At 44.6% G+C, this 24,828-nt stretch overlaps 1 protein-coding gene across 1 annotated transcript in view; it reads right to left on the bottom strand.

Moving 5' to 3' along the window:
* Positions 1 to 24,828, bottom strand: part of DDX1 (DEAD-box helicase 1) — a 194,657-nt gene that overhangs the window by 90,028 nt on the left and 79,801 nt on the right. Inside the window, exons 10-11 of the mRNA XM_033936340.1 lie at positions 5,973 to 6,045; positions 5,815 to 5,891 (exon numbers count right to left, since the gene is read on the bottom strand). Of these exons, the coding sequence (XP_033792231.1) occupies positions 5,815 to 5,891; positions 5,973 to 6,045 (150 nt within the window). The remainder of the gene's footprint in view (positions 1 to 5,814; positions 5,892 to 5,972; positions 6,046 to 24,828) is intronic.

Here is a 24,828-nt window from a genome sequence, read left to right as displayed (position 1 = left end):
CACCACACTCGATGCAGGGGTGGTCGATGCCGGTTTCGCCCGAACCGGGGAGGTATCAGATGAAGTGGAGGCTGTGGGATCCTTAGCTGCGTCCATCTTGAACATCGATTCCCACAATAGGCAACGCCGCTTGAATGAGCGTGCCGTAAGGGTAGAGCAAGGCCCGCACGATTTCGGGATGTGGTCAGGGCCCAAACACTGCAAACAGCGCCAGTGAGGGTCCGTGAGTGAAATCGCGCGTTGGCACTTGCTGCACTTCTTAAACCCGGTGATTGGCCGGGACATAGGCCGGAAAATCTCCGCCGCGAGGTCGAAGCCAGTGGGCCTGAGCCACGTGGCCGGCCCGTTCGACCCGCCGGAGGAAATAATCTTCTTTTTTTTTTTTTTTTTTGAAAAAGAAAAGAACTGTTAACTGTAATTAAAAGAAAACGAAAACGCGGACAAGGAAGGCAAATTTAACTGAATTCAGCTAGCGCATGAAGAAGTTGAACTTCTCAGCTCCGCGGAAAAGAAAGAACTGAGGAGACACGCCCGGATCTCCGGGTAGGAAGGCACCGGCGCATGCGCGGTGCGGGCATCTAGAAACTTTAAGTTTCTACAAGCAACACGTGCTTGTGAGACGTCCGTACCGGGGCTCTGTCTGATGACATCACCCATTAGTGATGTCACCCATTAGTGAGAATACCTGCCTGCTTGTCCTGGGATAAAACTGTATTTTCTGTTCATGAAATTAAAAATAAAATTATTTTTTTCTATCTTTGTTGTCTGGCTATTTTATTCATGCTTATCCCAGTTTCCGCTTTCTTCTGTCTTTTCTTAATTTCTTAATTTTTTTTCAGGGTCTTAAGTCTATCTGCCTTTTCTCTCCTTCACTTCTTCTCCTACATCCATCTCTGACTAACTTTTTCCTTTCAGGTTTCCTCCATTTATTTTTCTGCATTTCTATCTGCTTCTATTTACAGCTTTCCATCTCCCTCATCCTATTATTCGTCAGGATTTGGGGAGAGGGGTTCTAACTTTTCCCTCTCTCCTCCCTTCCAGAATCTTCTCTTTCCCCTTTTATTTTCACTCTTCTAACCAGTATCTACTGTCTTGCCCCCTCCCATCCAGCATATCCTCTCCCCTCTTTCCTACAATACCATCTCTCTCCCTCTACCTCCATCTAAGATCTCTCCCCGTCACCCTTTCCCTTTGCCACTTTCAGCACTACCTACCTGAGGCTCTGGCTATGGGAAACGGAGTTGCGGGTCTGGAGCAGGCCCCAAATGCAAGGCAGGCAGCTGTTTCTTCTCGGCGGCCACCAATAGCGATCATCCATTCTGTTTGCCGGCCACCGGGAGGAGTGGGGAGTGAGGAGTCAGCACACATCTGGATTGTGATAAGCCCTGCCTGGTTCCTGTCCTGCTAAACCGGCTGGCAATAAAGAAGCCAGATGTCGCACAGCCTTCCCTCAATCCCACCCCTAAAAATCAGGAAGTAACCAGAGGGGGAAGGATCAAGACCGGCAGAGCCCATAGTAACTTGGCAAAAGGGAAGGCACTTGCGGTGTCTGACTTCTTCACTGCCATTAACTCCTAAGAGAGACGATTTGGAACAGTGATGAATCTTCCTAAAGGTGGCTGGCCTGCCAAAATGTCTCCAAGAGCACAGTATCAACTCATCTAGGAAGTCACAAAACAGCCAAAGACCTGCGAGCCTTTCTAGCCTAATCAAAGGTCAGTATTCCTGACTCCACAGTTAAGATACTATAGATACTATGCAAAAATAGGAGTCATGGGAAAATGACAAGGCAGAAACTGCTAATATCCAAGGGTAACACCAATTCACATCTCCAAATACACATTGGATGACATCCCAAGCCTTTTGGGATAATGTTCTAAGGACAAAAATGAAACTCCATACACCACAGGTCCTAATATGTCTGGCATAAAGCAAATATATAGTAAGATCATCATACCAACAGTCAAACACAGTGATGGTGTGGATATGCTTTGCTGCCTTAGGAACCAGAAAATTTATCATTACTTAAGAATAGCAAATTCTACACTGTACCAAAAATTCTTAAGGAGCATGCCAGTCATCCATTCGTGTGCTGAAGATGAAGCATAATTGGTTTATGCAGAAAGATACCGATACAACACATAAAAGTAAGTCCATATCCGAATGGTTGAAGAGAAACAAAATTAAAAGACTGGCTTAGTCAAAGTTCTGCAGGATAACAAAATGTTAAATGCAAAGGGTATGTCATAAGAAAGCTGATATCTATATAAGCAGTAAAGAAATCATTAAGGAAAATACACATTAAATGGCACCTATAAAGTAAAAAGCTCCATTAATAATGTTAATCAGCTAAAAAGAAAGGAGAAATTAGGTTCTTACCTGCTATATTTTCTTTTTAGTCTCTCCAGACCAGCACAGAACGGATGGGTAGTTTCTCTGACAGCAGGTGGAGAAAGAGACATTGACTTTTGGTTGTAATACAAGTGGGCTATGCAGTCCATCTACAATCAGTCTGACGAATGGCCAAGCAGGAACTGTGAACTACAAAACACCAACTGCACTCGCAGAAGGAGAATACCAAGTAATACTGTTAGATACCGATTCGAATAAAAACCTTCAAAAATGTCCCCATAGCTCACCAGATGAAACAAAATGCCGCTGCACACAAACTTTTTGCGAAAAGACACCGAACAAAAACGACAGGGCTGGGTCCGTGCAGGTCTGGAGGAGCTAAAAAATAAAAAGAAAATTAGCATTCCTCCAGACTAGTGATTCCCAACCCTGTCCTGGACGAACACCAGGCCAATCGGGTTTTCAGGCTAGCCCTAATGAATATGCATGAGAGAGATTTGCATATGATGGAAGTGATAGGCATGCAAATTTGCTTCATGCATATTCATTAGGGCTAGCCTGAAAACCCAATTGGCCTGGTGTTCCTCCAGGACAGGGTTGGGAACCACTGCTCCAGACCAGCACAGAGTGGATGAGATGTATTAAAGCAATACCCATCAAGGGTGGAACCTCCAAAAGGTCGCCACCAGAACACGCTCACCAAACACCGTGTCCTGATGTGCCTGAACGTTCACACAGTAGTGAATAAAGAAATGGAGAGAAGCTTTACAGCTTTACAGATGTCCACCGGAGGCACACGAGAACTTTCAGCCCAAGAGGCCGCATGACCCCGAGTGGAATGAGCTGTGAGAAAATCCAGAACAGGTTTCTTCAAAAGAAGGTATGGCAAAGCGATAGCCTCTTTCATTAAGCACACTATCGTAGCTTTAGAAGCACCATTCCCCTTACGAGGACCCATGAGAAGGACAAACAGTCGATCCGACTGAAAAAATTCCTGGGTCCGCTGAATGTAAGCACGAAGGACCCTAAGGACATCCAACTTGCATAACTGCCTCTGTGCCAAAGAGCCCTCCTTACTAGTGCTGCCCGATTCAAATCGATTCATTTTGAGTAAATAGATTTTTTTTTTAAAATCGGCCTCCCGATTCATTGTCTGATCATTCCCTCCCTCGCCCCTTAAAGCAGGATTGCTGACTGGCCGCTGCCGCTCCTCTTTTAGAGGGCGAGGGTCTATCATGAAGTGCTGCAGTGTTCGGCTTCCCCGCTGGCCTCCCGCACCTCCATTTACCTGATTCCAGCAGGGAGCAGCCTGCAGTGAGGATCACCGGTACTTTAGTGATCACTGCAGGTTGCCATAGGTCTCAGGAGCTGTCTTCCCTCTGCCGCGATCCTGCCTCTGACGTCAGAGGAGGGGCGTGACCGCGGCAGAGGGAAGATAGCTCCAAAGGCCTATGGCAACCTGCAATGATCGCTAAAGTACCAGCGATCCTCACTGCAGGCTGCTCCCTTCTGGAATCAGGTAAATGAAAGTGTGGGAGGTCAGGGAGGAACACACATGCCTTCTGGGGGAGGGGGGGTAGTGCAGGCCTTCAGGGGGGGTAGTGCAGGCCTTCGGGGGGGGGGGGGGTAGTGCAGGCCTTCAAGGGGGGGGTAGTGCAGGCCTTCAAGGGGGGGGGGGGTAGTGCAGGCCTTCAGGGGGGTCCTGGTGTAGAAGTACATGGAGGGAGGGAGGGAGGAAAGGGGGTTCAAAGAGACGTGCATATGCCAGACTTTGGGGGAATAAATAATGGGTCTAAAAACAGAGGAGAGGAAGAGAGATGGTGGACAATGAAATTTAGGGATGAAAGGAACAGAAAGGGAGAGATGGTGGACCCTGGGGTGGTGGGAAAGGAGGGAGAGATGCTATATGAAAGGGTAGTTGAGAAAAGATGGATCTGTGGATGGAGACGAAAATAAGGAAAGATGCCAGACCTCCAGGGGAGGGAAGGGGAGGACAGAGATAGAAGATTGATGATTAGCACGGAGAAAGGAGGAGACCCTGGCAAGCAAGTTATCAGAAGACAACCAGAGCCTGGAACCAACAAGATTTGAATAATGACCAAACAACAAAAGGTAGAAAAAATAATTTTATTTTCTGTTTTGTGATTACAATATGTCAGATTTGAAAAGTGTATCCTGCCTGAGCTGGTGTTAGACCGCAAACGTGAGCTAGGATTTAACAGACAGAGGAAAAGTCCTTTTTGTTTCTTTATTTTGTTTACACCACAGCGCCAATGTGGTTAGGAGAAGGCAAAGGGGGTGAAGAGGCTATAAAATAAATCCACCAGGATGTTTGAAAAAAACACCCAATTGGGCAGGAAAATTGAATTGAAAAATCGATTCAATACTGAATTGAATCAAAATTTTTTTTCCTGATCGGGCAGCCTTACCACCTGTACCGGAGACTGAGGAAGACTGGATTAGTAGAGGGGAAGCTATACTGATATACAAGTTTGATCTCAGTCTCCACCTTCTGGTAGCAGTGAGGTATAATACCAATCCGTAAAAGGACTATACAGAAACTTTATTTCCGCAACCCTCTGCAGCTGGGGAAATCCCTTTGTGGACAGTAGGCACTACCTACAGCCGATGAGCGGTGCTCATGCGAAGGGGAACCCTGCTCTCCGGCACCCCAAGCACTCTGTGCACATGCCGGCCACCTTCCCGTTTGTCATGCACACAATGAGCAGTTTTTTCCCTTTAAAGTGCTTATTGGGACCCGCAACAAAAACCCCCCCAAAAACTGCCGATTAACAATAAACATCAATTAAAGCTACTTAAAAGCTTCTCTTCAGACTGGCATTGCCACAGGATTTTTTTTTTTTCCAATTGCAACTTTAACAAACAAATGAGCAGACTCTACAGCAGGGGTGTCAAAGTCCCTCCTCGAGGGCCGCAATCCAGTCGGGTTTTCAGGATTTTCTCAATGAATCTGCATGAGATCTATTTGCATGCACTGCTTTCGTGGTATGCTAATAGATCTCATGCATATTCATTGGGGAAATCCTGAAAACCCGACTGGATTGCGGCCCTCGAGGAGGGACTTTGACACCCCTGCTCTACAGGCTCTCAAAGCTATATGCCTTGACTTGCCGAGAGACCTCTAAGAAAAAAATTTGGGGAGGTGGAGGGACTCGACCAATCTAGTGCGCTACCCCGAGGTCGGTCGAACCTAAGCTCTATCCAGCACCCACAAACAGGGACAAAAAGGCCACTAATCACATCCAACAGGCCCTAACTATCACAAGGAAAGACTGCACATGGTTACCACCTCCACCTGCTGGAGAGTGAGAACAGAGTGATTGTAGATGAGATTGCACAGTCCACTTGTACTATAGCCAAAAGTCAATGTCTCAGTCTCAGAGGACACTAAAGAATGAAGTATTTTACAAATCTTTACAAAAAAGATGAAAAAATACCTACCTTCAGTACACAAGATGCAAAAAATGTTTGGGTTTTCAAATGTGAAGGAACATCAAAGGCAAGACCAAGATCTTTTCCTGAGGGAGAAAAAAAATATATACAGAAAATTATAATAAAAAATATTAACATTATAATCAAATAAAAAGTTCTCAGCTTACCATTTTTGGAGAACTTGACCACGCTTTTGTCCAAATCTAAATAGCAGCCAATAGTATCATGCATAGTGAATTCCTAGAAAGAAACAGTGAAATTTCTTAACCTACAGTACAAATTTTTACAAAATATTGTGCCAACTTTTCAGGTGATTGGTGCTATGTGGGTCGATGCTCTTCAAGGAAGCCTGGACAAGGTGAAATCATATATAGGCACTGTATCTATAAAAAGGGTTCTGAACCCAGTCTTGGGACACATCCAGCCAGTCAAGTTTGTAGGAAACCCACAATGAATAAGCATGAAATAAATTTGCATACAATGGGCATGGTGCATTTAAATTTATTGTGCCTATTCATTGTGGATATCTTGAATTGAAAACCAAACTGTCTTGGTGTGTGTCCAGAGGACTGGGATGAAAACCCTTTATCTACAGCAAAACAAAAACCAGAACAGCCCCGTGAATCCATTCTCCATAATTTCAGCTTCCTTTGAAACAATGGGCTATGTCCGTCCAGATGAAGCTAAATGCTACAAAAACAAAACTTTTATGGCTAGGCCCAAAATTGGACTGTCTTCCTCCAACTGTAACTTTGGATTCCAGAGTCTCCCTGCAGATCTAGTTCTCTTCCAAGATATTGGGAGTTCTCAGACTCTTCTCCTACCTTTAAGGATCAAATAAACTCTCTTGCCAAAAAGTGCTTTTTTAGCCTTCGAATGTTGAAAGGTCAGAAACCTTTTCCACCAACAACACTTTTCTGTTCTGGTCCAATCTATCATATCCCGGCTAGATTACTGTAACACTATCTATTTTGGCATAACAAAGACCAGCCTTCAAAGACTCCAACTAATACAAAATACTGCTGCAAAATTAATTTTTGGAAAAAGTAAATTTGACCATGTGTCTCCTTTGCTTTCAAACTTTCACTGGATTCTCAGGATTCACTTTAAATGTACATGTATTACTTTTAAAATTTTATATGGTACCTTCAACCCTCTTGTCCCTTTATTATGGAATGTAAAAGGCACCCAACAACTCAAACTCTCCCTTCCTTCAGTGAAAGGACTCAAAGGAGTCAAGAATTTCAGTCAATCCTTGGTTTTCAAATTTTCTCAACTATGGAACGAACTTCCTCTTATTTTAAGGGGGCCTGGTCCTTTTCAACTTTTTCATAAATCTTTAAAAGCTATTTTATTTGCCAAACACTTTGGAAACTAGTTATATTAATATTTCCTGATAGTTACTTTTAAGTATTTTTTTTAGTTACTGTTAACCGAATCAAGCTCCTTTCTGGCTGAAGACCCGGTATATAAAGCTAAGTTTTAGTTTAATTTAGTTTAGCATCTAGTTTTAACAAAATATTTTTAAGCTCAAGCTGCTCTTCCCTGAATTAAGGAAGTAAATCTCTGAGATGCCCTAGTTACGTGCATGTAAAACATTTTATCACTATAGGTAAAATCACTAAAATCCTGCAAATCAAATGTAGTGGCCATAGTGGGAGCAATTTTTATTTTACAAGTGTATTCTCAGCATTATAGCATACAAATTATATACACATTATTTGCGTAGAGAATCGCTGGTAAAGAGTGGGAGGAACTGTGCCTGGTGCTTACTCATAAGAGCAGTTGCTAAGCACAGCTCCTCCCTTCTGTCAAAGCTGCTCTCCCTACCCCAATCAATAAAGTCGCAGATCTCCTCGAGTCCTGCTGGCTTAGCTGATTAACTGGTAGGGAGAGCAGCAGAAAGAAGAGTCCCCTCTCCTACTGACCCCACCCACACCCCACCACTGCCTGTAACCCCCCAATACCCTGTACAAGATCGGCAATAGGGATGTGTACTCCCTTTTGCTTAGCCGTGGTCCCCCGCTCCCACCCTAACTACCTGCCACTCTCCCCCATACATTTAAATTGAAAGACGGCAGGAAGGATGCAGACATCCTCCACCCCCCTCCCAACTCTCCAACAGCTTCCCGTACCTTGGAATTGAAGGACGGGATACTCATTCTCTCTGGCCAACAGGCATGCCTTTTCAAAATGGCAGGCCTTCTTCCTTCCCAGTACATCCTGGGGTGCCCTGGGAAGGGCCTAAGGTCATGACTGGCTCAGGCACCTAAGTCCCCTCCCCTGGGTGGGGCTTTAGGCACCTGAGCCAATTAGGGCCTTAGGCCTGTGCCAAGTGTATCCTCTAGCCGACCTTCAATTTAAAGGGGTGGGGGGCCGTCGGGGGGGGGGGGGAATGCTGGTGGTAGGCGAGAATGAGCATCATATCTAACGGCCCTGAAGGGGATTGATGGGAGGGAGGGGGGAATCTTAGGTCTTTTTTTGGAGGGGGGAGGGGCTGAGTTGTCAAGCCTTACTTTCTTGTCAGTGTCTGAGCCAATCAGCTCTCAGGTACTGACAAGAAAGTAAGGCTACAACAGTTGAGACTTTTCTGGAAAATTTTGTCCACAGATATAGTTCAATGAGGTTTGAGAATCACCCAGCGATGATAGAGAATCGCCCGGAGTGGTCATTTAAATATTAATGAGTCTCTTTTACTACCATTTTAATATTAATGACCTCATTATACTACATTTGCATGGCAGAGCTGGAGTGTACTAGGAAGCTCAAAAAAGACCACAGTGAGCCGTTCTGATAATCGGCCGGTTAAATACTGGCACGCTAAACTAGCTAGAACCAGTTTAGCAACCATCGTTAAAGGCACAGTAAGGTTTGAGAATCTGGCTCTTACTACTTACATTGAAGAGCCACAGCTAAGGACAAAATTGCTTACCAGTTTCCAGAGAACAAAAGAAGAAAAGGCAATGAGCATGCGATATTCACCAAAGCCTGGAAGAGCAAGGTATTTTCAAAACTGTACAATTTAAGAGCTTTCCAGGGTGGTATAACACACCTATGTGAGGGTTCCCTAGGGCCATTGTGATGTATTATCTCCATATTCTTTAGCTCAAAGCTGGAAGAGCAAATTCTTGTATATGAGAATCCTAGCTATAAATATGCTTTCAATATCAAAAGGGGTTAACAAAGTCAATAGGTAATGAAAACTAAGTTCTTGCTGGTAAGAAGCTATTTTGCTAGTTTTTCATTAGCAAAAGAAACATGGAAATAAAGCAAAAAGGACCCTAGAGTGGAATTGAACTCAAACCTCACAGATTTTACAAAAAAATGATCAAATCTACTGTCATGTCAAAAATCCTTTTCTGAAAAATAAGATTTGGATTTCCATCTGTACATTCACATTACAGATTTCTTCCATCTTTTCTGACTGCATTGGCTGTAACACTAAGCCCCGACATACCCTTCCAAGTAAGACCCCTGCCTTTCAGCACTTGTTTGGAGTTAGATTTTGTTTATATTTTCCATTACTTTGTTTTTATGTTCCATTACTTTACAAGACTTCTTTGGCTCGGTCCAAAACTAGATCACCTACCCACCTCCATCCCACTACCCTCTGGCTCCTCTCTGCAGCTTGAGTTCTCGAGCAAGGTCTTGGGCATCATCATTGATTCCACATTGTCCTTCAATGACCACCTCCAATCCTTGGTAAAAAAAATGCTTTTTCAGCCTTCACATGCTGAGGAAAGTTAGATCCTGCTTCCATCAAAAACATTTTACCCTCCTTGTCCAATCCATCATCCTCTCCAGATTGGACTATTGCAACTCTATCTACTTAAGCCTAACTAAGAAAAACCTCCACAGACTCCAACGGATTCAGAATGCCGCGGCCAAGCTCATCTTCGCTAAAAGTAAATTTGACCATGTCTCCCCACTCCTGGCCAAGCTCCACTGGCTTCCAATAATCGCCAGGGTCCACTATAAATGCGCCTGTTTAACTTTCAAAATCCTATATGGTATCCTCCCTCCCTTTATCCCTCTTTCTTGGAATTCCTCAAACCCTAATACCACCAGATCCTCCCACAAATTAAAACTATCCTTCCCCTCGCTAAAAGGCATTTCCCACACAGGAAAGCTAGGGACCTCCCTCCACTTCAAAATCACTGAGCTCTGGAACAACCTTACCTCCCCTCTTCGGAACTTGAGCTCTCTCCAAGTTTTCCGCAAACATCTGAAAACCTGGCTTTTCTCAAAAAATGTAAGTCTCCCTCCAACTTAGGAATCAAGGAAACTCTTATATCTTGGCATCCCAAGTCCTCTAAATTTTCTTCACACTTCTACCTTTAACCCTCTGTTGTAATTCCTTCCTATTTCTCCTACTGTAAACCGCGTCGAGCTCTACGAACGTGGAGATGATGCGGTATACAAACCTAAGGATTAGATTAGTATGTACCCTAAAATGCCATGAATAGCCCTGAATGCATAGGCTACACATCTTGTAAGCACACAAATACAAAAACTGGCTCATCTTCTACATAGCTTTTTGTGCTGATAAGAGTTGCTAAGATGGTCTATTTTCTCCACTGCTGTCACACTTTTGCTCACGGTGACTTTCTGAACTCATCTGCTCTATTTGCCAACCCCAACCTCTAATTTAAATGCCCAGATATGTCATCTGAATTTTTCAACAAGGATCCTCTTTCCTACCACAAAGATGTAGCCTGTCATTACAGTACAGACTTATTTGTCCACATACTGCTCCAACCTCCTAAATATCTACAATCATTTTGATACCAGATATTGAGCCACCTATCAAGCTTCTGTGTTTGTGTGTTCTCCGTTGACAAGCAGGGGAGAAACGGGTGCACTTGTTAGTGTTACCTACCAAGGCAGATCAGTGTGCAGTACTCTCTCTTGCTCAGAGAAACATAGCTTTTTTTTTTCTTTTTAAAGGATCCCCTGAGCATGCGCTAGTACTGCCACCTAGACCTGGCTCCTCTGTTTTATAAAAACAAGAAAGAGACCAGGTGAAGCAGTGAGGAGCGGGTCATGGTTTTTTGCAGCTCCCAGGCCCTCTCATATACTGCTAAATTTCAGTGCCTTTCTGGGCGTTCTTCACTTTAGCAACATGATCACAATACTCTTCTTCTTGTATGGACCCTTTTGTTTCTAAGACTGGTGGCAGTATGGTGAGTAAAGTCGCAAAAAAAGACAAAGAAAAAAAACACAGCCGGCCGAGGACAAGATGGCTGCCGGCAGCATGGTACCGGCATCTGAATTTACAGTGAGACAACTACAGCAACTTACCACCACTGTGAGCCAGGCGTTAGCACCTCAGATGGAGCGTCTCTCCGGGCAGATTATTCACCTGGAAACGCTGTTGGGAGAGATGGTGACCCGTACTGGAGAACCGGGTCTCTACGGTGGAGGATTCTAATAATGGCCTGCAGGAACAGTTTACGCTTATGGAGCAGAGCCTGACTGTACAGGAGGATAAAATTGGAGATCTGGAAAATCGATCGTGAAGAGAATCTCCGCTTTATTGGAGTGTCTGAGCATCTTCCATAATCGGCAATTGGGTGCACTCTTGACCTGGCTGTCGGCAGAACTTCCTCTGCCCCCAGGTATGGGCTCTCTATGTTTGGAAAGGGTTCACTGGGTAGGGAAAGCAGGTGCGGATCATCAGAGGTCCCGAATGGTTGTGGCTAAATTGCTTAGCTATCTACATAAGGTAGAGCTTTTCCAGCAATACCGCCTCAAAAGGGATTCCTTGGTTTATGAGGGAGCGCAAATTCGCATCTTCGAGGATTATTCTGTGGCCTTACAGGAACGCCAAAAGAAATTTCAGCCCATGTGCTCTGCTTTGGCTAAGAAAAAGATCCGGTTTCTCTTTTTGTATCTGGCTATCCTTAAAATCCATGTCAATGGGGTCTGGAAATCTTTTGATAATATGGAGGACGCCCAGGAACAAGTTACACAGCTTACCTGACTATTAGCTTTTTGCATCCTTGTTGTGGTCTAGTTAAGGCCTTTTTGGCTCTGGTATCCCTTCTTTGATGCTGGAGCCATTGTTTGTTGGCATTTGTTACTGATGGGCTCTGGCTCAGCTCTTTCTTGACTATATAATATCTACATTGGTTGGGGACCATGTTCCTTCAGTTCTTTACTGTGTATTATTAGGTGTGGGTGGGGCCCATTGCATTTTAGTGCTCTCTGGGTTCCTGCATATATGCGGGAACTGCTTTGGGGTGTTGCTTTGTGGGCTTGGTTGGGTTTGGGTTTTGGTTGGAGGGGCTGTGGGATGTCATATGCAGAATGAAGGGGGACATGTTTGTGTGGCAAAGATTGCATCCTGTGCTGTCTTCTTTTTGCTATGTTAGCTTTTTGTTTCTTTCTTTTCTTCTCTACTACCTGTGGGACATATTTTTCTTGCGAGCGGGGGCAAGGGCTGGGCGCCTACGCTTTTTCATTTGCTTGTTGAAGTTGACCCTCCTTTTACCCAGTGCTCAGTGATTTCACAGACAGATTAGTTTCGTGGAATGCTGGTGGGATTACTTTGCCTATAAAGAGGACTAAAATCTTGCAGACCCTTAAGAGGCACTCTTCTGCTATAGCATGTTTACAGGAAACACACCTTAATGATGAGGAACATTTGAAGTTGTGGCATGATTGGGTGGGGGATGTTTTCTTCTCTTCCTCGGGTGGTCGACAGGGAGGGGTAGCAGTGCTCATACATAGATCAGCTCCTTGCAGGGCTGAATTGAAATAAAAAACACTGAGGGACGTGACCTACTCTTGAAGCTTTGTTTTCAGGAGCGAGAGTTTATCTTGTTAGTGGTTTATGGTCCCAATTGACCAGATGTGTGGTTTTTTTTGGTGCTTATTACATTACATTACATTAGTGACTTCTATTCCGCCTTTACCTTACAGTTCAAGGCAGATTACATAAGAATTGTTATAATCTTAATACATAAGATTATAAAAGAGCATTTTCTAATTTGCGGTGGAGTTTGGGACTTTATTGATAAAGTTATATTGGTTTTATGTGGGGGTTTTTTTTTAATTCTTTATTGATTTTTAATCAAAAACAGTAGTCATTCAAATGAAAGAACAAAAGATATTCCACATATTACACTATTATCTATACAGGTAACATAAATATCATTCAATAATTTCATTGGTTTTTGTTTCTTTTTTGAAAGTTTTGTAGTCTGTGGTTGAAGTCAGCAGATTGGTGAGTTGTCGGTCCAGTTTTGCTACTCTGGTGGCCAGAAGGTTGTCATATTTTTTTTCATTTCACATTTTTGGTTGGCTGGTGTGCAAATATTGATTGGGTTCTCCTGTGTCTGATTGAGGTGGAATGAGTTAGTCTATTGTTCCAGTAGGAAGGGCTGTGTCCATTTATAGCTTCAAATAGCATGCAAAGGAATTTGAAGTGTATTCTGGTTTATATTGGGAGCCAGTGTGAGTCATGGTAGGCCTCCGTGATGTGGTCGTATTTTTTTCAAAGAGTAGATAAGTCTTAGGGCTGTGTTTTGTATTGTTTGGAGTTGTTTCATCTTTGTTGTTGGGCAAGGGAGATATAGTAAGTTGGAATTGCTTTCTGTCAAATAATTTTCGGACTTGTCTAAGGTTTCTCATAGTGGCAAATTAAGTTTTTATTATTTTGTTGATTTGTGGTTGAATGGTGCAGCCTCTGTCTATCAGCACTCCGAGGAGTTTTAGCGTGGGTTGAATGGGATATGTGATAGAGTTAATTTCTATGTTTGTCAAGGTTGGGGTTTTGCTGTTTTCAAGAAGGATGAAATTTGTTTTGTCCGGGTTAAGTTAGCATTGCTGACTCCCTATCAAGATAAGGCTTTGATAGTGGTGAGAGACACGAACCTTGTGAGGACCCCCAATGTTAGACCGGTCACAGGGTGGTTCGAGCGGGGGATGGCTTCTTCCCTATTAGCTATTTTTGCCTCGGAGTTGAACCTGGTAGACGTGTGGAGGGCTCTTCACATGACAGAACGAGATTATACTCACCTTTCCAGGGCACATAGCTCCTTTTCTAGATTAGATTAGATTTTTATAAGCTCTGCGTCCTGAGATGATTTTATTCGGCGGTTATTGGTCCCGAGGAGGTTTCTTATTTGGATTGACTTAGAACTTCGTATGCATTCTCTGGGGTCTCGAGGGTGGCGCTTCCCTGCCTACTTCTATCATGATCTTGAGTTTAGGGGATATTTACATCAGCGGTGGAAGAACTACTTGCATCATAATGCTCCGCACATGTCAACCTTCCCTGTTTTGGACTAAAACTAAAGCTGTTATGTAGAGCACGGTAATTGCTTCTATGTGTACTCGTAGGAAGTGCTTGGCGGTAGGTATTTTGCGTTTGGAACAACAGGTTGAGGTGGTGAAATGTAAATTTATTAAGAGTTCGACCAAAGCTAATAAGGATTTCTTGCATGCCACTCAGGTTAGTTTATTCTTATTCATGAGAAAACTCAGCATTCCTTGTTATATCATAAGGGCTATTATCATAAATTTGGTAATAAATCTGGATCTTTATTACATTACATTAGTGATTTCTATTCTGCCATTACCTTGCTGTTCAAGGCGGATTACATAAGGAGTTATTTGGACATTTAGGAATACATAGGTAGTTATGGAGTGGAGCGGGTTGCTATTGGGGATTGAGATGATTGGGGATTGAGATGATGCTGTGTTAGTTTGTCTTTAAGAATTTCTTGAACAACAGGGTTTTTATTTCTTTTCTGAAGGATTTGTAGTCTGGGGTCGTGATCAGTAAATTGGAGAACTGGTAGTCTAGTTTTGCTGCCTGAGTGGCCAGGAGGCCATCGTACATTTTTTTTTTGTTTGATATTTTTGATTGGAGGTTGCATGAATAGAGTGTGGGTTCTCCTATGTCTGGTTGTGGTTGTTTGGATTAGTCGGTTGTTCAAGTAGGCTGGGCAGTCTCCGTTTATGGTTTTAAATAGTAGACAGTAGAATTTGAATAGTATTCTTGCTTGTATTGGGAGCCAGTGTGAATCAAAGTAAGTCGCTGTGATGTGGTCGTGTTTCCTCAGTGAGTAGATAAGTCTCAGAGATGTGTTTTATACTGTTTGTAGTTGTTTTATCACGGTTGCGGGGCAGGTGAGATAGAGGATGTTGCAATACTCTAGAAGACCCAGGACTAGGGACTGGACCAAGAGCTGGAATTGTTTTCTGTCTTTATTGGCACAAGTGATTAGGAATTCGGGGGGAATAGAACTATCTTAGCATTGCAGGATTCCCAGGGATTTCTTATGTCTAGCCTGGAAAAGATGGCTGGATTGTTTCAAGATTACTTTAAGACGCTTTACTCGGCAGCAGATTCTCCTGCTGAGGGGAATATTTTGGCCTATTTCAGGGGGTGTGGTCTCCCTCGACTGACTTTAGATGAACAGCAAGCTTTAAATGCCAGACTTACTGGTAAGGAATTGCAAGGGGCCATTAAACGTCTCAAACTCCGCTCAGCTCCTGGGCCGGATGGTTTTTCCGGTGAATATTATAAGATTTTGCAAGCAGAGTTGGTGGGTCCATTAGCGGGTTATCATCAGGAGATTTTAGACGGTGGTCTATTTCCCCCACATGAAAACGTAGCATTAATTAGTTTAATACCCAAGCCTGGCGTGGCCCCTGAGCTGGTTACTTCATACCGCCCGATTTCTTTAATTAAAGTGGATATTAAGCTGTTATCAGGCATCTTGGCGTCCAGGCTGGCGGCAGTGCTTCCTAGGCTTATTGGTCCAGAGCAGACTGGATTTGTGAAGGGTCATCAATCTGTGGTTAATGTACGCAAGTTACCGTTATCCTTGACCTATTGTGATTACCATTCTTTACCGGCAGTCTGAATGCCAAGAAGGCTTTTGACCGGGTTGGGTGGCCTTTTATGTTTGTCACGCTTCAGTATATGGGTTTTGATGGGGCCTATCTTTCAGCAGTACGCTGCGCCTTTGGCTAGTTTGCTGATTAATGTAATGTAATGTAATTTATTTCTTATATACCGCTACATCCGTTAGGTTCTAAGCGGTTTGAAGAAAATATACATTAAGATTATAAATGAGAAGTAAGAAGGTACTTAAAAAATTCCCTTACTGTCCCGAAGGTTCAATGGGGTTAGAATGGCCCCCTTTTCTATACACAGGGATACGTGGCAGGGGTGTCCCCTGTCCTCGTTTCTTATTTCTTTGGAGCCCCTGTTACATACCATTCTGGCCAGCGAGATGGTATGTGGCGTGAAGGATCCGCCTTTGAGTGTTAAGATTTTGGCATATGTGGATGACCTTATGTTGGTACTTACTAATCCTGAACTATCTTTCCCGGCATTATCTCTCATCAGGGAATATGAAGCTCTCTTGGGTTTCTCTCTTAATCTTCATAAGTCCAAGGCTATGCCACTACCTATTACAGTTAAAGATAATTGGGAGGAGATTTTTCCAATGCAGTGGGAGGTTAAATCTTTGAAATCTTTGGGAATTTCTATATTGGCGCAATTGTCCTTGCTGTATAAAGTCAATATATCTCATTTACTGTCAAGACACTGCAGCTCGCCTTGTGCTGTGGAGAGCCTATCCTTTGTCACTTTTGGGCTAGAGAGCTGCACGGGAACGGGGACGACCGGAATCCCGCGGGTTCCCCCTTCGGGTCACGGGGATCCCGTGGGGACGCCCCCTAGGGTCGCGGGAATCCCGTGGGGACGCCCCCTAGGGTCACGGGGTTCCTGCGGGGCTGGATGTACTAAGCTGCGCGACTTTTCTCCCTACCTGTTCTGCTTACAGCACAGAGCCGAACAGAAGTCTTCCCGACGTCAGCGCTGACGCCGGAGGGGAAGGAGGGCTTAAACAAAGCCCTCCCTCCCTCTGACGTCAGCGCTGACGTCAGGAAGACTTCCGTTCGGCTCTGTGTTGCAGGCAGGGTAGGTAAGGAGGAGTAGCCTCGCGGCTCGAGTGGCTACCAAGGGATGGGGGTGGTCCACCCCGCTCCGAGTGCAGCACAGCCGGCCAGGTCCCCTTACTTTTGTGGCGCTACCCCGACCGACCGACAACAGCCCTGGTCCGACAAACCTCCCTGCCCTTAACCGCGAATCTAAATTACCTTCTTACAGCAGCTGTAAGAAGGAAATTTAGATTCGCGGTTAAGGGCAGGGAGGTTTGTCAGACCGGGGCTGTTGTCGGCACAAAAGTAAGGGGACCTGGCCGGCTGTGCTGCACCCGGGGCGGGAGAGAAGGAGGGGGGAGAAGGACGCTGAAAGCACTGGGGAAGACAAAGGGGTGGAGGACGCTGAAAGGCCATGGGGAAGACGGGGGGGGGGGGGGAAGGACACTGAAAGCATTTGTGCAAGACAGAAGGGGGAGAAGGACGCTGACAGGACATGGGGAAGACGGGGGGAGGTGGAGAAGGACGCTGAAAGGCCATGGGGAAGACAAAGGGGTGGAGAAGGACGCTGAAAGGACATGGGGAAGACGGGGGGGGGTGGAGAAGGACGCTGAAAGGCCATGGGGAAGACAAAGGGGTGGAGAAGGATGCTGAAAGGCCATGGGGAAGACGGGGGGGAGAAGGACGCTGAAAAGACATGGGGAAGACAGAGGGGGGAGAAGGACGCTGAAAGGACATGGGGAAGACAGAGGGGGGAGAAGGACACTGAAAGGACATGGTGAAGACAGAGGGGGGAGAAGGACGCTGACAGGATATGGGGAAGGGAGAGTGGGGAGAAGATGCTGGCAGGGAGGAAGACAGAGATGCCAGACTATGGGGGGAGCGGAGGGAAGAAGATGGGTGCCAGACCAATTTGAAAGGGGGGAGAAAGGGAGAGGCACAGTAACAGAGCAAATGGAAGATGCAAAAGGAAGAGAGACAGTGGATGGAAGGAACTGAATGAGAACATGAGGAAAGCAGAAACCAGGCAACAAAGGTAGGAAAAGAATTCTATTTCTTTTTCTTTTTTTGCTTCAGGATAAAGTAGTATATTAGTTGTGTTGATAAAAATTTATAAACAAAAGAGGCTCTGGTAGAAACCCGTTTACAAAGTATGTATTCTTCCCAATTAATATTTCCAAATTAATAAAGTCTTTTTGCTTATTTGTAAATGGGTTTCTACCAGAGCCTTTAATTCAGTAGCATAATTAAATGAAATAACTATTTCTGAAGTTTATAGGGACGGGCGGGGACGGAGGGGATTCCTCGCGGGGACGGGTGGGGATGGAGGGATTCCTCACGGGGACGGGTGGGATTCCTCACGGGGACGGGTGGGACTTCTGTCCCCGCGCAACTCTCTATTTTGGGCCAGGTTCATTTATTTAACATGGTCCTGGCCCCAAAGTGGCTTTATGTATTTCAAATGCTTCCATTGTTCAAATGCTTCCATTGCTTTTGAAAGTGAAGGATGAGAGGGCTTTATACTCTTTATTGCAAAATTATTTGTGGCAAGGAAAGAGGGCACATCTTCCCATTCAAAATTATACAAACTCCTAGGCGTTATGGGGAGTTGGGTCTCATGAATGTTAGATATCTGATTGTGGCTTGTACAATGAGGCATTTTACTGATTAGTATAGGAATGCACAGGACTTTACCATTACCCCTGTTGAATTGTCCTTGTTGGGCCCTTCGCATTTTAGTTGTTACTTGCATGTGATGGGATTCTCTATGCCTCCTATACTTCAGAGTTCTGGTATTTTGCCTGCTGCAGTCTCCACATGGTGCTGGCTTTGCAGGAGGCAAGGCTTCTCATGAGGCAAGGCTTCTCTTCACAGGTAACCCCATATCTTGTTATCTGTGGGAATCCAGCTTTCTTGCCGGGTAAGACAGAGTCTATGTTTCATCGCTGGAAAGCTAAAGGCATATATTATTTGTTTCATATGCTTACTGAGGAAGGCAAACTGAAGTCTTTTGATAGTCTTCAGGAAGAGTACTCCCCGACTCAGAGCGACCTATTTTCTTATCTGCAACTTCAACATTATGTTTGAAGTGTCCCATGGGAGGACTTAACCGAGGATGTCCAAGATGAATTGGCCACTTGCTACACCTTGAGGGTGCAGCTCCAAGTTCCGTCGCGGTTTCATCATCATTATCTCCAGGATTCTACCACTGAACTTTATTACCCTAAGTAGTCTGAGGCCTGGACTGCAGATCTGCATATCAACTTGTCCCATCAGGACTATAAAATATTCGTGTTGGCCTATTCTACCTTCTCTGATAATGTACTGCATTGGGAACAACATTACAAATTTGTGCTCCGTCTTTACATCTCGCCTAAACGGGCTTTGCATATGGGCATGTCCACGGATGGTGCTTGTCCCAAGTGTTGTCTTTTACTTGCCTCTTTGGAACGCATGTTTTGGCTTTGTCTCTTTGTCTTGGCTTTTTGGAAGACTCTTCTTGCTTATATATCGTCTCTATGGACCTGTGGCATTAAGTTGGACGCTCTTCTGTTATTTAATCTGTTTTCGTAGCAGACTCCTGTACCAAAAGGGTTTCGCAGATTTCTGCGGAAAGCCATACATATGGGGAAAAAGTCATTTTGCTTAACTGGCTTAGTGGGAGTTCGCCTTCTCTTACTGAATGGAGAATACAAATGATCATTTTGCTTAAACTGGAGCGGACATAGATCCGGGATCTGACCTCTTTACAGGGGCGATACTTTAAGAGAACTTGGAGTACCTTTTGGGATTCTTTGACTCCACAGGTACGAAGTTTTGAACTTGTATGCTTCTTTTCATTCTGTAGATGTATATTGTATTCTGCTGTTGGGGGGTGGGGAGGGGTGGATGGGATTGTTCAATTTTGATGTGATGTGCATTGTTTTTCTCAATAATAAAAAGATTATTCTCATAAAAACAAGACAGACAAAGCTAGCACTACTTAATTAAAATTGTCATCATTATTTTCTCTACTTCTCACATGGCTACACTTACTCTCTCATTCTTACAATAACTTCTCCCCAGCTGTTTATAAACATTATTCAGCTCCCAACAAAAGTAAATTGTCAAATCCAATGTTCTTCAATGTAGGGCCCAGGGGTCAATGACAGCCCCAGGGATGGGGAAGGGTGTTTGCATTGTTTTGGCACCACACTCTACCCAAACAGAAAGGGAGAAACTTCAAACTATGCTTGAAGAAAAAAAGACATTTCTCAACAGAAGATAGTACATGTGGAAATGCCCACCTCCTTAAGGATATTCTCAATGAAAAGCCTGACAGTGAGCTGTTGGAGATGGACCATGGTAGGAGGAACCAATGGATAGCAACCGCTTGAAGAATTTGCAGAAGACAGGAAAGCAGAAAAATAGAGAAACTGAAACCAACTTGAAGGAAAAATAAATCTCCAGACAACAAAGTTAAAAAAAGGAATTTATTGACTAAAATGTTAGCTTTGGTAAACATATATAGCAGACGTCTTTGTATTGTGTTCAACAGAAATGGAAATGCATTTCTGGTTTTATTTCTTCAGTGTTGCAGTACTTGCTAACCCTTGTTGTGGCTGCTGGGGATCCCCAAGCACCACCAACTGAGGACTTCCTCCAAAGGCAGCCAGATCTTCCCTCCATCAAGACTAGCACTCGCTGGCAGCATCCCTTCACTGCCAAACTCACTGAAAAAATAGTTTTTCACCAAATCTCAGAATTTTTAAACCAAACGAACGCCCTCCATCCAAACCAAACTGGGTTTCATTCGAACTACTTGACTGAACTGTCTTTACTCGGCCTCACCACCACCATCTACTACTACCATGACCATAGAAAATCAGTTCTTTTGATATCCCTTGATCTATCGGCTGCCTTCGACACGACTAACCATGACTTACTCCTCAATTGTCTTGAAAACAGTGGAATAACTGATTCAGCTCTTCTCTGGTTCTCTTCCTACTTCACTGATCAGAATTTCCAAGTTCACTCTAAAGGAACTTCTTCCTCCCCAATCTTTCAAACCTATTGTGTCCAACAAAGCTCTATTCTCTCCCCCCTACTATTCAATATCTTCTTAGCCCCTCTCTTGACTCTAGCTCAGTCTATTGGGTTCACCCCTTTTGCCTACGTCAATGATATTCAACTTCTTCACCCCATTAACCCAGCTAACATTAACGACATCCAAGAAATCAATCTCAAACTGGACAAAATCAGCCTATGGCCTCGAACCAATAGACTTTCATTGAACATAGCAAAATCACGAGGGATTCTATTTCCAATTAAAAACAATGACTCCTTAATTGGACAAATATGTATCGCTCTGTTCCCCTCCAAATTAAACCCAAACTTAAACTTCTAGGAATCATGTTTGACAAAGATCGCACCTACCATGACCAAATTAGCTCATTGACCAAAAACTGCTTCTACAAACTCCATTTAATTTGCTCTATAACTTCTGTTCTAGAACCTACCTCTATCCAAACTCTAATCCATTCAATGATCATCTCACACATAGACTACTGCAACTCACTATACCATGGAATAACCCAAAAGGAAACCCATCGACTGCAACTAATTCAAAATACCGCGATCAAACGCATCTATAAAGCCAAATATGACCACATTATCACGCTTCTTCGAGAATCACATTGGCTACCAGTCTCTCACAGAACAACTTATAAGATCCTCCTTCTAGTCTTCAAAATCAAGACCTCCCACCTACCTGCCTTCTTAGACAAATATCTCATTCCACACACCTCTGCTAGGGCCCTTAGATCCACTAATCAGAACTAGAGAGCTGCACGGGAACGGGGACGACTGGAATCCCACGGGGGATCCCGCGGATTCCCCCTTCGGGTCACGGGGATCCCGTGGGAACGCCCCCTAAGGTCACGGGGATCCTACAGGGTTCGACACAAATCGAGCCGCGAGGCTAGTCTTCTTTTTCCTACCTGTCCTGTCGCAGCACACAGCTGACCGGAAGTCTTCCCCGATGTCAGCGCTGACTTCGGAGGGAGGGCTTAAGCAAAGCTTAAGCTTTGCTGGGGCAGGGCAGGCAGGAAACAGAAGACGAGCTTCATGGCACATGATCCCAGTCTGTTCCTCGGTATGTTTAAAGTATTCACTCATGGTTTTATTTTATTTTCTACTGTATTGTCTGGTGAAAAATTTAATCTTGATCGGAGGGTGAGATCCCGGGTAGTAGGTTTCCTAGAACTTTTGATCTGGCTCACGTGTTGTTACACACCCCCCCCCTTAAAAAAAGTTACTCGAGAGCAGGAAGAATTTGCCGATCCGAACTCCCTCAGAACTCATTGGACCTGCTACAACCGGGTGGGGAGCAGGAGATTCTAGGACGAACGTTTCTCATGTTGACAGTTTGCATCTCTGTAACTTCAGATCAGGCTCTGTTATTCAAGATAAGTTGAATATCTTACAGTCCTTTTAAGTATTTTTTTTATGTTATTAATTAATACAGTACCGTATTTTCACACATATAACGCGCATATGTGTATAACACGCATACGCGTATAGCGCGCGGGTCCAAAGCATGTCTGTAAAAAATTTTTTATATAGCACGCACACACGTATACCGCGCATGCTGCTATAACCTCCTCCCACTCCCGCTTATTCTTCTGGCCTGCGAACCAGCATCCTCCCCCCCGCTCGCGTCACCCCCCCTCCCCCGCGATCCTACATCCCCCCCAGCACCGCAAAACATCTCTTACCCGATTGGGCACCGGCACCAGCACCAATGCACAGGATGTGCTAGTGCCAGTGCCCAAAGATCCTCCCTCGTTGGGCTGGACTGGGCAGTACAAGGGAGATCCTCCTTCTTCCCTGTGCCGGCCTGGACTGGGCTTTGAGCATTTGCGCATGCTCAAAGCCTTCTGGTCTCGCTCTCTCCGAGATTTTCAATCTGAGAATCTCCGAGAGAGAGAGACCAGAAGGCTTTGAGCATGCGCAAATGCTCAAAGCCCAGTCCAGGCCAGCACAGGGAAGAAGGAGGATCTCCCTCGCACTGCCCAGCCCAGCACAACAAGGGAGGATCTTCGGGCACTGGCACTAGCACGTCCTGTGCATTGGTACTGGTGCCGGTGCCCAATCGGATAAGAGATGTTTTGCGGTGCTGGGGGGGATGTAGGATTGCGGGGGAGGGGGGGGGTGACGCGAGCGGGGGGGGGGGGAGGATGCCGGTTCGCAGGGGGGATGCCGGATCAGAATGAAAAAAAAAATTTGTACAATGCGCTCACACGTATAACGCGCACGGTTATGCACGGTTTGTAAAATTGTGTATAACGCACGCGTTATATGCGTGAAAATACGGTAATAATGCACAAAGGCATGAAAATGCAATCGGATAAATAAAAATCATATGCAACAAAGCCGCTATTGCACTAATGACCATTTTTTACATATTTATTTATTTTTAGTATTTATATGCCACCTATAGCCTAAATGGTTTAGATTCAGGTACTTAAATAATTTTTCCATATCTGTCCTGGCAGGCTCACTATCTAATATACCTGGGGCAGTGAAGGATTAAGGTCCAGATGTCCTTAGGGAATCTAGCCCTAAGTGACGTGCCCGGGGTCACAAGGAGTAAGTAGTCCAGAGTATCTAAGCTAGACCAGACTTAATACATTTCAAGATGTTCCTAGCTTATCAAATATGGGAGAAGGGTTGAGTTTGATGGCTATTTTCCTTTCTTCAAAGCATGAAATAATGGCAAAGGCACCTCTGTCATTGATGTGCAATAAATACAATCCAGGACATCACAAAAGTAGTACTTAATTCATTTGTGCAAAAACATTTTAAGTCCACTTACCTTAAACAACTTGTCCACTTACCTTAAACTAAATTTATTGACTAAAATATGTTACTTTGGGAAATGTATATAGCAGATGTCTTCGTATTGAGTTCAAAAGAAAAGGAAATGCATTTCTGGTTTTATTTCTACAGTGCTGAAGTACTTGCTGACCCTTGCTGTGGCTGGTGGGGATCCCCAAGAACCGCCAGCAGAGGACCTCCTCTAGAGACGGCCAGAACTCACCTCCATCAAGCACAGCGGTCGCTGGCAACATCCATGAGCCACTGAGGTGCCAGCATCTGTGAATCAGGGACACTACTGCTGCCTGCCAAGCTTGGCAAATGGGACCCCCAGCCAACTGCAAAGGAAGTCCTCAGCTGACAGCTTGCGGGTTCTCATCAGCTGAGTATTTATATTTTATATTTATATTAGAGGCTCTGGTAGAAACCCGTTTACAAAATATGTATTCTTCCCAATTAATATTTCCAAATTAATAAAGTCTCTTTGTTTTATTTGTAAATGGGTCTCTACCAGAGCCTTTAATTCAGTAGCATAATTAAATGAAATAACTATTTCTGAAGTTTATAGGGACGGGCGGGGACAGAACTCAATAAAGGGAAAATAAAAACTAATAGAGAAACGCTTTCAGGAAGCGACATCCCCTTTTTCCTCGTTTTATCCTCTCTCTTCCATTTATTTTTTATTTACTCAATATAATTACATAAGAACATAAGAATTGCCGCTGCTGGGTCAGACCAATTGTCCATCGCTCCCAGCAGTCATCTCACGCGGCAGCCTCCAGGTCAAAGACCTGTGCCCTAACTGAGACTAGCCCTACCTGCATTCGTTCCAGTTTAGCAGGAACCTGTCCAACCTTGTCTTGATTCCCTGGAGTATGTTTTCCCTTATAACAGACTCCGGAAGAGCATTCCAGTTCTCTACCACTCTCTGGGTAAAGAAAGCACAGTTACTTACCGTAACAGGTGTTATCCAGGGACAGCAGGCAGATATTCTTGACTGATGGGTGACGGCACCGACGGAGCCCCGGTACGGACAATTTTAGAGTGATTGCACTCTAAGAACTTTTAGAAAGTTCTAGCTCGGCCGCACCGCGCACGCGCGAGTGCCTTCCCGCCCGACAGAGGCGCGCGGTCCCTCAGTTAGTATAAGCCAGCTAAGAAGCCAACCCGGGGAGGTGGGTGGGACGCAAGAATATCTGCCTGCTGTCCCTGGATAACACCTGTTACGGTAAGTAACTGTGCTTTATCCCAGGACAAGCAGGC

The sequence above is a fragment of the Geotrypetes seraphini genome, chromosome 3 (genome assembly GCF_902459505.1).
Source record: "Geotrypetes seraphini chromosome 3, aGeoSer1.1, whole genome shotgun sequence".
Classification (NCBI taxonomy): Eukaryota; Metazoa; Chordata; class Amphibia; order Gymnophiona; family Dermophiidae; genus Geotrypetes; species Geotrypetes seraphini.
Note: the sequence above shows the minus strand (reverse complement) of the source record. Positions and strands in the feature narration are given on the sequence as shown.